Source organism: Pundamilia nyererei, unplaced genomic scaffold, assembly GCF_000239375.1.
Source record: "Pundamilia nyererei isolate P.nyererei 1_Seehausen unplaced genomic scaffold, PunNye1.0 scaffold00067, whole genome shotgun sequence".
NCBI classification, from domain to species: Eukaryota; Metazoa; Chordata; class Actinopteri; order Cichliformes; family Cichlidae; genus Pundamilia; species Pundamilia nyererei.
In genome coordinates this window covers 3,207,352-3,218,660 of record NW_005187468.1, presented here as the reverse complement: position 1 = coordinate 3,218,660, position 11,309 = coordinate 3,207,352, and the positions used below count along the sequence as shown (strand labels likewise).

General features: G+C 37.8%; 1 protein-coding gene across 1 annotated transcript; it reads left to right on the top strand.

Moving 5' to 3' along the window:
- Positions 1 to 495: 495 nt before the first annotated feature.
- On the top strand, positions 496 to 9,453 carry ceacam1 (CEA cell adhesion molecule 1). The gene is made up of 15 exons (XM_005736195.2): positions 496 to 703; positions 920 to 1,216; positions 1,937 to 2,218; positions 2,323 to 2,586; positions 2,806 to 3,078; positions 3,206 to 3,457; positions 3,576 to 3,851; positions 3,965 to 4,216; positions 4,350 to 4,625; positions 4,960 to 5,235; positions 5,830 to 6,105; positions 7,445 to 7,696; positions 7,864 to 8,148; positions 8,271 to 8,510; positions 8,943 to 9,453. Exons 1-15 carry the CDS (start codon positions 652 to 654, stop codon positions 9,029 to 9,031), a joined length of 3,642 nt encoding a protein of 1,213 aa, XP_005736252.1. The 5' UTR covers positions 496 to 651; the 3' UTR covers positions 9,032 to 9,453.
- The last annotated feature ends 1,856 nt before the right edge of the window (positions 9,454 to 11,309 follow it).

The window sequence follows — 11,309 nt, the reverse complement described above, 5'->3', positions numbered from 1 at the left end:
TGTCTCTTTGGTTACTGTAAACAAAGTAGGAGAAGGAGACGATCCAGTATAGTGGGACAGAGAGTCCATTGTCCTCTACAAATTCTTTAAGTTTTGATATTCTGGGTGCAACTCATAACCAAATAATCCAATAAGAAGGCATTTACAGATTTGGATGGATCATCATAGCTGAATCTGCAAATGCCTAACCCCAAATTTGTTTTTATTTTGTCCAATTCAGTGGTTTCCATCTCTATTGTGGGAGGAAGTGACTCATCTTTTTTATGAGAATACTAAAATGACGTTCAGAGACCAAGATTCCACAGATTTGGTTTGCATTCTAGGTACAGAGTCACGTGTTAAAATGATAAACGCTCTCCACATGTTTCCTTGGTTGGAAAAAGTTGCAGAACAACAGTATACAGTAAATGGACACTCATAGGTGTGCACCTGTAAAGCATCAATATAAAAGGGTAAAACAAGGTGTGGTCATGACTTTGAGGTGGTATGATGATGGTGAAGGCAGGGGAAGGCATTTGCATCAAGAACACAGAGAGCTGCAGTGTTACAGAGTAAATATTAGCTGATTTGAAGGCAGGTAGCAGAGAATATCACAGGATTTTATTCAGCAAAGCCAGATTCAAGTTTAGGGAAAGGATACCAAGGAGCTTAATGGAGTCTCCAGTGGTGTTCATCCTATTCTTGGCTGCAGTAACTTTCACAGGTAAAACTGAATGATAAGTGAAGTTCAATGAGTTTTATTGCCTATTACAATAACTACAAGGTCAGAGAACTAGACAATTTATAGATCCTAATATCAATTAAAATTCTTTAAATATACTACTTTGACATATATCAGTACTTTTGTAACTACTTCTGTCCCAGTGTATGGATGACAACTACGTGGCGACTGAATATTTTACTTGCTTTCTCTTTCTAGATCTGACACGCAGTCAGACATTGTATGCCTCTGAGAACCCCGTCGCAGTGGGAAACAATGTTACCCTTAGCAGCAATTACACTGTCAGCTCAGGCGGATGGCTATTCAACACCCGCCAAATTGTGATAATACTATTATCACAATTTGCTATTTCCAAAACATGGCGTGACAGAGTATCTTTTAACCAAAATACTTCATCACTGACCATACACTCAGTAAAATTGGAAGACTCTGGAAACTACGCACTACAGGATCTAATCAATGAAATTTCTTCTCAGTTAACACTTTCAGTTGAAGGTAAGCGCTCTCTCATTTTTCTTGTTTAGTCACCAGCACAGATTTCAAGAAGATTTCACTTCCTACATTATACTTCTTGCATGATTTCTGTATCATTGTCATTATTATTATTATTATATTATTATTATTATTATTATTGTTGTTGTTGTTGTTGTTGTTGTTGTTGTTGTTGTTGTTGTTGTTGTTGTTGTTATAATTAATTAACTTTGTTATGATTTATGAAAAGAGGCATTGTCAGAGTCTCTTGGTTCCATTATGTTAAGGAGAAAAACAACTCACACTATCACATTGTACATATATCTATCTGGAAAAAAAGGGAAAACAATTACACTATAAATTTAAATAACACTATCAAAAATATGTTGATCTTGATTTTCAACAATTGTTACAACAAAGGTTTTACATCAAACTGATAAAAGTTAGGGTAAATACCAACTCAGAACACGACATCACACCAAGTCATTGTTTAACAAAAATTTTAAGAGGTAAATGCAAATTAAAGTATATCCTTGATGAACCAAAGAATTGGACTGACAAATCAACAGACCAATACTGTCACCCAAGGAGCCCATTTTGTATAAGACTGTTTTGTTTTTATTAGTTTTTATCTTGAACCTGACTTTATTTCAACATATGGGTCACATTTTCATATATATTTGGTGGAGGACACATTTGCTTAAATAAAACATGACAAATGCCTTGTTGTTTTATTCTCCGCAGAGTCTGTTTCAAATGTGACTGTTCAGACAAGCACAACCAACCTGGTGGAGTTCAATGACACAGCAGTACTTATGTGCAGTGTGTCCAAAGGTACATCCCTGTCTTATCAGTGGTTCAATGGGAGCTCAATGATCATGACCAATGAAAAAGTTCAACTCAGCAGTGGAAACACCATTCTCACTATCATGAACGTGACCCGCTATGATCAAGGACTATACAAGTGTAACGTGTCTAATAATGTCAGCAATGACATCAGCGCCCCTGTGAATCTGACTATCAGCTGTGAGTTCTAACCAAAAGACACCAATACATGCATACACTCTATAAAACAATCTGCTGTCCCAACAATAACCTCTAAAACAATTTATGCCCTGTTCTGTCACCAGACGGCCCAAGTAACACGGAGATGACAGTCATGCCCTTTATGAATATATACAAAGGTGGATCTAATATCACACTGTCATGCTCAGCGGTGTCCAGTCCTCCAGCAATGTTCCAGTGGATGGTTAATGGAGTATACCTAAACAAAATTGAACCAAAGCTTGAACTAGAGAAAGTTAACGAGAGCATGTCAGGAAATTACACATGCCTAATTCACAATAATGTCACGTTCAGATACAGCAGCCAAACAGCAACAATCCAGATTGTGGGTAAGTTTGGTTTAGTATCTGTTTAAAAATTTATTTTGTTTTATTTTTTACTTTGCTGCTCAGATCTGCTGAGCTGGTAGACCATCAAGACCAAAAAGAAAGAGTTGTGATTTGTGCCTTTTCCTTTGTACAGTGCAGAGGAATTATCTAGTTGAACATGCCATATTTTTTCAGGTCAAATATTTGAGTGAATTTAAATTACTTACTAAACTCCAACAGATCCTGTGACAGCAGTTGTGGTGAATCTTGCCAAACCAGCAATATTTGGTGAGACATTCTCTTTGAGTTGTGAAGTGACGGGACCTGTTGACATCATTCATTGGTGGAGAAATGATCAACTTATTTCTGCTGACAATAAAACAACGTTTGGCACGGGCAACAGGACACTGACTATTAGTTCAACCCAGCATTCAGATGGTGGAGATTATGAGTGTGAGGCTTTTAATTCTGTAAGCAACCAAACCAGCGACCCCTTCACAGTCACAGTTTACTGTAAGTATTTGTATCATTATTAACATAACGATTATCACTGTGATGTCAGTTCTGTATTATCTGAATGTTTGTAGTCACATAAGCATTTTTCAGTGAAAGTAATTTGTGGTGTTCTTTATGTGTTTAGATGGACCAGAGATAGCAAATGTCATGGGACTAAATTTGGCAAAGGCAGGAGACTACGTCACATTCACCTGCAATGCAACATCTAATCCTCCCAGCATCTATGAATGGTACCACGAAAATGTTCTGGTCTCCAACAAGTCAGAGTATGTCACACCGTCTCTGACAACCAGCATGAGTGGAAAGTACCTCTGTGTGGCCTTCAACAGCATCAGTGGCAAAAACAGCACTGCCGACATAATGCTTACTGTTATCGGTAAGACTTACGTGACCATTTTTTTTGGTGTACACAGAATACTTTTTCATTCATAACAAGGAGACAGGTGCCTCGGGGGAGAACTAAAGAGCTATTTTGTGATTTGCTTTGTTTGCAGAGCCGCTGCAAAACATAATAGTAGAAGCACCAATGATGCCTGCCAAAGAAGGTTACTCCTATAATTTAACATGCAACACAAATGTACCTGCTGATTACATTTACTGGATGAAGAATGGGGAGCTACTGAATGAAAACAACAGAATAGTTTTCTACAATGATAACAAAACACTTCACATCAGAATGGTGGAGCGCTATGATAATGCCAATTATGGGTGTGTGGCTATTAATGCCGTTTCAGAGAACATGAGCACTCCTTACATGCTCTTTGTCAACTGTGAGTATAATATTTAGAGATTGATGCAGTTGAGTGTCATGTTTAAATGAACAATTTTTAAGTTTTACATTTATAGTTGTTTAGATATTCATCTATCTCCTTTTCTGTTACAGATGGACCAGAAACACCTTCTGTTTATGGGCCAGCTTTTGCTGAAACAGGACATCAAGCTGTCTTCAGCTGTTCTGCCGAGTCAGTGCCTCCCAGTACGTTCTGCTGGTGGTTCAATGGAGCCATCGTGGCCAATACATCAGACTATACAACCGATGTGTTGTCATTAAGCATGAGCGGAGAGTACAAATGCATGGCCATTAATAATGTGACAGGAAAGAACAGCACAAACTCCACGACACTCACCGTGATTGGTATGAAAACTTTAGGATTCAGAGGAATTAGATGAAAGATTTTTAACATATGACTCTGGCTGCTATTGTGTTCCAAGAATAAAGAACACTAAAGACATCTTACCCTCTCAACTCTCATGTTCTGTGTCTACAGAGGCCATAGAGTCAGTGATGATCGAAAGCACGACAATTCCAATCAATACTAAGAACTTTACTCTCACCTGTAATGTTACTGGGCCCTATGACACAATCTACTGGATGAAAGATAACGTGACGCTCAACATGGACCCCTCTAATGACTTCTATAACATTGAAAACAACAAGCTGAACTTCATCCCAGTGACAACGTACAATGAAGGGATATATCAGTGTGTTGCTTCCAATAAGGCTGGCCAGCAAAAAAGCCCCCAGTACAGACTACTGGTGAATTGTGAGCATGACAGAAAGCAATGAAAAGTGTTTTTTGTATTTTTTTTGAAAACTAGTTTTATTTAATTTTGTACTCATTTTCAAATGCTAGACACAAATTTTTTTAATATCTACATCCCTGAGAAAATGTTTGCTGTAAGGAAGATCCAAATGAAGAGTCATGATATGTTTTTTTTAGCAGTATTTAGACATTTTGGGGATTTAAATACTTAACAAAACAGCCAACATGTTTTTGGGTTGATGCAAAAAGTGTATTTAATTTATTTTCCTTCTTAGAAAGAGGAATGGCAGCTAAATAGAGAAATTAAGTGTTATGTGGTTTGCTTTGTTTGCAGATCCAATCCAAAATGTAAAACTAAATGCACCAGTGACCTTTGTCAAAGAAGGTTACGCCTATAATTTAACATGCAATGTAACTGGACCTGCTGACTACATTTACTGGATGAAGAATGGGCAGAGACTGCATGAAGACAACAGGACTTTTTTCCACAAGGATAACGAGACAGTTGAGATTAATCCAGTAAAGCGATATGACACTGGAAACTACTACTGTTTGGCTATTAATGCTGCTGGAAACATGTCCAGCGCTATTTACATGCTCGTTGTTATCTGTGAGTTTGATATTTTAAAGATTTACGCAACTGAGTGATATGATTTTAACATTTCAAGATATTTGTTGCAAGTCAATTATCTGGAGTTCAGATAATTTCAGTTATGTGAAATACCAAAAGTTCAGGCACAGAAAAATTTATTACAAATACATAAAACATATCAATATCGTATGAAACTTTAGAGAAGGCAGTAAATAAAAGACAATGCACAGATGTTAAATTATACTTGCATATCTATGTGCATGTGTGTTGTGTGTTTGTCTCATTTCTTCATGCTTTGCGGGTTTTGGAAAAAAAAGAAAGTGTTCCATAGCGTGCCAGTGTGTGATTTATCAATGTTATGTCTATAACCAGAGGGCATCAGGGACAATAGGCTGTTGTGTGGCTGCCGTGGGCCATTTAAAACTCACCGAGATGCGCCAAAGGACGGTGTTGCCTTTGCTAGTGCGGTTAACATACCAGTTTTGGAGTATTTGAGGGCTCATACTAAAGGTTAAATGTGGGCACTGCTGGACCTTTTTAACAACAGCTTTGATGTAAGTTACCTTTGTCATGTCTTTCTGACCAAATGACTCTTGTTTGTTTTGTTTGCAGATCAAATAGAAAATGTGGAAGTAAAAGCACCAATGATGCCGGCCATAGAAGGTTATTCATATAACTTAACATGCAATGTAACTGGACCTGCTGAATACATTTACTGGATGAAGAATGGGGAGATACTGCATGATGAAAACAGAACTGTTTTCTACATGGAAAATAAGACGCTCCACCTCAGTATGGTGGAGCGCTATGATAATGGAAACTACTGCTGTATGGCTATTAATGCTTTTGGAAACAAGGCCAGCCCTGCTTATAACCTCATTGTCAATTGTGAGTATATTAGAATGTATAGAATGTATGCTACTAAATGGTTCAATGTCAATGGTGCATCACCTTAAATTAGGTAAATCCATTGTATTTCGGTTCTTCAGTTGGGGTGGCTGTAGCTCAGGTGGCAGAGCCACTAATCAGAAGGTCGGTGGTTTGATCCCAGGCTGCCTCCTGGCTGCATGCCAAATATCCTTGGGCAAGATACTAACCCCGTGTTTGCCTACTGGTGGTGGTCAGAGGGCCCGGTGGCGCCAGTGTCCGGCAGCCTCGCCTCTGTCAGTGCGCCACAGGGTGGCTGTGGCTACAATGTAGCTTGTCATTGCCAGTTTGTGAATGGGTGAATGACTGAATGTAGTGTAAAGCGCTTTGGGGTCCTTGGGGACTGAGTAAAGCGCTATACAAATGCAGGCCATTTACCATTCTAAAACATGGATTCTACAAAAAGGGTCATAATGTTCATAATGTGCAGACTTGCTTCTCATATGCCTAACCACGATTGCCTGATTGATCACTTTTACAAAAAGTGCACCTCAATTTGTATTAGCTTCACATTAATTATAGATTAGTAATTTACTTAATGCAGCAATTTTACAAAGTCAGCTTTCATTGAGAAAGCACTGGTGTTGCATGCTCTGGTGTGGATAGCAATCACACTACATGCTGAACCGTACCCACACAGCTGTGAAAAACATGATGACTTGACACACAGGTGACCAATTTCATGATAAAACTATCAAAGAGTATTTTAGTGTTGCAACTACAATGTCTCTTAAGACACAGGAGTCAACACAATAAATATACAATGAACTGCACAGCTGACCAGAACCTATCCAAATTTGGATAATACTTTACCCAGCTCAAAAGACAAATTTGCATGCAATATAGTCAGGTAGGCTACTCTTTTGCATTAAAGGTAGGACTATGAAATTGCTTCATAATGTTAAATTGCTCGGTGGTAGCTCATACTAACTCAAAGCTTTATCTTTGCCTTATAATACTTATTACTTACTAAATTACTTACTTATTTACTTACTTACTAAGTGTTATACTTACTTACTTATAATACTCCAGTGTTGCTTTGTGCTCAAAAGTTTAGACAATAAATTTTCTCAGGAGCGGCACAGATATTCAAAACGTCTGTAAGAACATTCATCAGGGACAGGTGTGTCAGTCTCTTTTGCATCATGCTGATCCATCACCACATTTTTAACCGCAAGTTGAAGAATGATACTTGCACGAGTCCAACATGGGCACAATTTAAAGAACTTTGTAGTTAACAAAAAAGTTAACACTCTAGATTCTTACTGTTAGAGTCAACTATCCTCTTTTGCTGTTACAGATGGTCCAGAAAAGCCCATTATTTATGGGCCAGCTTTTGCTGAAACAGGACGTCAAGCCGTCTTCAGCTGTTCTGCCATGTCAGAGCCACTCAGCCAATTCTGCTGGTGGTTCAATGGATCAATTGTGTCCAACACGTCAGTGTATGCAACTAGCCTCTTGTCTTTCAACATGAGTGGAGAATACACATGTATGGCCATTAATAATGTGACAGGAAAGAACAGCACAAACTCCACTACGCTCACAGTTGTTGGTATGAACACTTTAAGATTTTGGGGAAATTTGTTGCACATGTGGCTCTGAAACTGATCAAATACAAATTCTTATTGTGTTCTTAAAGTCTAAATATTTCATGGGGATGTACTCCAGTCAAGATGTCATGCTCTTTTGTGTTTAACACCTTGTAATTTGTGTCTACAGAGGCCATAGAGTCAGTGATGATCAAAAACAAGACAATTCCAATCGACACTAAAAACTTTACTCTCACCTGTGAGGTTATTGGGCCCTATGACACGATCTACTGGATGAAAGACAACATGAAGCTTAACACTAATCCCTCTAATAACTCATATGCGTCCTATAATACTGAAAACAACATGCTGCATTTCACCCCAGTGACACTGGACAGTGAAGGGACATATCAGTGTGTTGCTACCAATAAGGCTGGTGATCATGTGAGCCCCCAGTACAGACTGTTGGTGAACTGTGAGTGTTTGTTGAGAACTAGTTCTGAGAAATCTGCCCAATATTCTTTTGAATTGTGTGCCAAGAAAACACTATTCATAATTTTGCAGTACATTATTCAAACTAAATCTTTCTTTTTCCAGATGGCCCAGTCAGACTGACCATTTCCCGTGCAAGTATGTTCATGTACGTGTCCCTGATATGCCAGGCTGATTCTCGACCAGCGTGTGACTTCTCCTGGTTCTTCAACAATCTGTCAACACCTCTACAGAACACATCTACTATTGTATTCCCTGCAACCAGCCAGAATTTTGGGAATTACATATGCAAGGCATGGAACCCCGTGACTGATATCACAATGTACCAAAATCTTACCGTCACAGGTGAATAAACCACACATCTTATCTCTACTCATTTTTCTTTAACAAGTTCTTTAGTGTTGTTGAGCAAGGGGTATTTTACTATAACCTATGACCTCATAAGAAAATTACGGAAGCGTAGAGCTGCCACCCAGGCAAAAGAAAAATAGAAGTATGTCACGTTATAACGTGATATACTTCTATTTTTCTTTTGCTTGGGTGGCAGCTCTACGCTTCCGTAGAAAATAGAGGTGAAATGTACAAAAGATTTTGAGACGTTAATGCCAAAAGACGTCTTTGTAGTGTGGAGCATTTAAAGAAACTATGATGATCGCACCCATCTTTTAAAATTGGCCACAGGCAGTGCTATAAATTTGCAAATATGCTGTAAGCGTTTTTCTTTTTCAGTCCTAACCTCAAACGTGTCTCTTTGCTTGTCATATTTTCCACCCCCAGCTCACGCCCCTGCCATCCACTTCCCATACCAAGGCAGCCTGATGATGATGGTTCTGTTTGCCTTTTCTGCGCCTGTGTTGTTCAACTGAGTTCTCCACACTCTTAAGTCTTCTGAGAATGAAAGGCTTCTTTCTCGCTCCCTGTTTTTTGACAACAATCTTCCTGCACAATGATTAAGAAAACATAGCGCAGTCCATAATCCTAATGTTAGACATACACATTATTTAATTAGTGCAATGCCTATTTTTTATGTTCAATATTATATCTATTAACAGTAAAATGTAGTTTCGCTAGTTTTAATACTGTCATTGTAATCACTCCCCTGGAGCTAGTTCAGTGAATAGTTTCATAAAAGGAAAGCAGGGAAAGTGTACTCCTTACAAATTATAATCACTGTGAGCATTTAACCATGTTAATAATATATATACGTAGATGGTTTATTATACCTTGATTCACCTTATTTGATTGATTGATTACTTTTTTAAAAAATGAATAAAAAAAGACAACATAATATATTTTTTTGGAGATTTTATTAAGTGGGATATTTAAAATAATAATGGTCCCATTCAGAAAGTTATAGTGAGTTCAAATTCCAGTGATAAAGTTTCTTTTACACTGCATTTGTAAAAAATATCATGTGTATGCATAGAAAATATGATTGGCAATGAGTCTTACAAAAGCATGCATGTGTAAGAATAGAGGGCTTCTTTATATTGCTCATATGGGCACGGAGGGGTTGAAGGATTTATTAATCCTTTGGCATATCTTCATGTTCTTGAACTTTTCCTTCTTGCAGTGTTTTTTCCCTTGTGGTTTGAATGAATCCAGAAAGATAAAGCAATTGGACACAAAAAAGAAAATTAATGAAAAAATGAAATGGAAAAAAAAAGTGTAACTTCTATCTGTAATCACTCTTCAAAGCCATGATAATAAAGAGAATACAATAATTGATTTTATCACTGATTTTTCTCATCATTTTATTCCTTCCCTATTCCAAAAATCTTAGAAGTTATAGGCAACTTACACTTTCCAATGTATACAGCAGTATTCAAGCAGTGGCAGGCTTTGTTCATCACACCCATTTCCTTCCCTGAGTGACATATAATAAAAGAAGAAGAATGGGTTAGAAATACTGTATTTTTCTAAGAGAGAGGATGTACTTACATAAAAGTCATACATGTAAAAATTTATACATTCTTTGGTAAAATTCTCATGTCACCTTTACAGGTGCAAGGTCTTTTGTCCTGTCTTTGGATGACTGGACGTGCAGTTGTAAGTAGTTCTTCAACAGCAGATCCTGTAGCACAGTTTATTGTAGAAATAACTTTAAAAGATTTATAATAACAATTTTAATAAAGTAAGTATTTAGATACAAACCTGTAACTATCATTAAGGAGCTGGTCTTGTCGAAATGTGTTTAGAAAATAATCTCACATACCGTCAGTGAATGCGCTGACAACCAGGCTCTGTTTCTTTGTCTCAAGAACAGCTTTAACAAATGAAAAGGAAAATAATAGAGAAGGAGACTTCAGAATAGGGTGCACAGGATACAATAAGATTTTTACGAAGTATCATACTATACCTTGGATGCAATCAGTTAATATTACCAGCCCAAGAGCCAGCGGCAAAAGCACCCTGGGTCCCATGTTGGAGAAAAGGCAATTCAGTGAACTCGGGGAAAGAAATCCTGCTTGTGCACTGACTTCAGTCCCAGAGAAGAAATGATGGGGTTGGTGTTCCGGCTCTTTATAAAGGATGATGGTGATGAAATCATGGCTGCAGCACATTAATCAACTGGCTGAAAAAACAATTTTACGATATGTGGCAGTGACTGACAGAATGATGTACACTTGCCAACATAGTGGTTTTGAGTAATGGCTTTTTGCTTTTAGAGAGATTCACAGGGTTACTGAGATGCGGTAAAAGAGCATTTGAATGTCAGATGTGCCCATTTGATAGCCTCTAGTTTCTGAACTTTCCTGATGGGAACCTAATACATCAATAATCTTTTATATGCATTTTATCTTTTTGCTGCCTTTCACTAATTTGATAAAAATTGGGATCACATTCTGTCTTCAGGATATATCTGTTACTCTCGTTAAAAAACTGGCTGGCGGTTATCACTTCTGTCAGCATGACTGCAACTGATACATCACTGTCAATATTAAATCATGTTTGCTAATGTCAAGAAGAGCTGTAAGTGCTCTGCTTTTGTTTCATGTGTGATGACAGTTGGAGAAAGGATCAGATTCGTGGTAAAACTCACAAATGGGTGGTATGGACAAAGTTAGACTTGTTCACCTTCCTCAAGTTTCTGAAACGTGCCTCTGCTCACAAAATATGCGTGAGACAGGAACAAAACCAGTC

What these genes read in the sequence shown, in the direction of transcription:
- ceacam1 (XM_005736195.2), top strand. Translation starts at nt 652, where the DNA reads ATGGAGTCTCCAGTGGTGTTCATCCTATTCTTGGCTGCAGTAACTTTC. An exon ending in GGCTGCAGTAACTTTCACAG is followed by an intron (nt 704 to 919) that starts GTAAAACTGAAT and finishes TTCTCTTTCTAG; the next exon opens with ATCTGACACGCAGTCAGACA. An exon ending in GTACAGACTGTTGGTGAACT is followed by an intron (nt 8,149 to 8,270) that starts GTGAGTGTTTGT and finishes TTCTTTTTCCAG; the next exon opens with ATGGCCCAGTCAGACTGACC.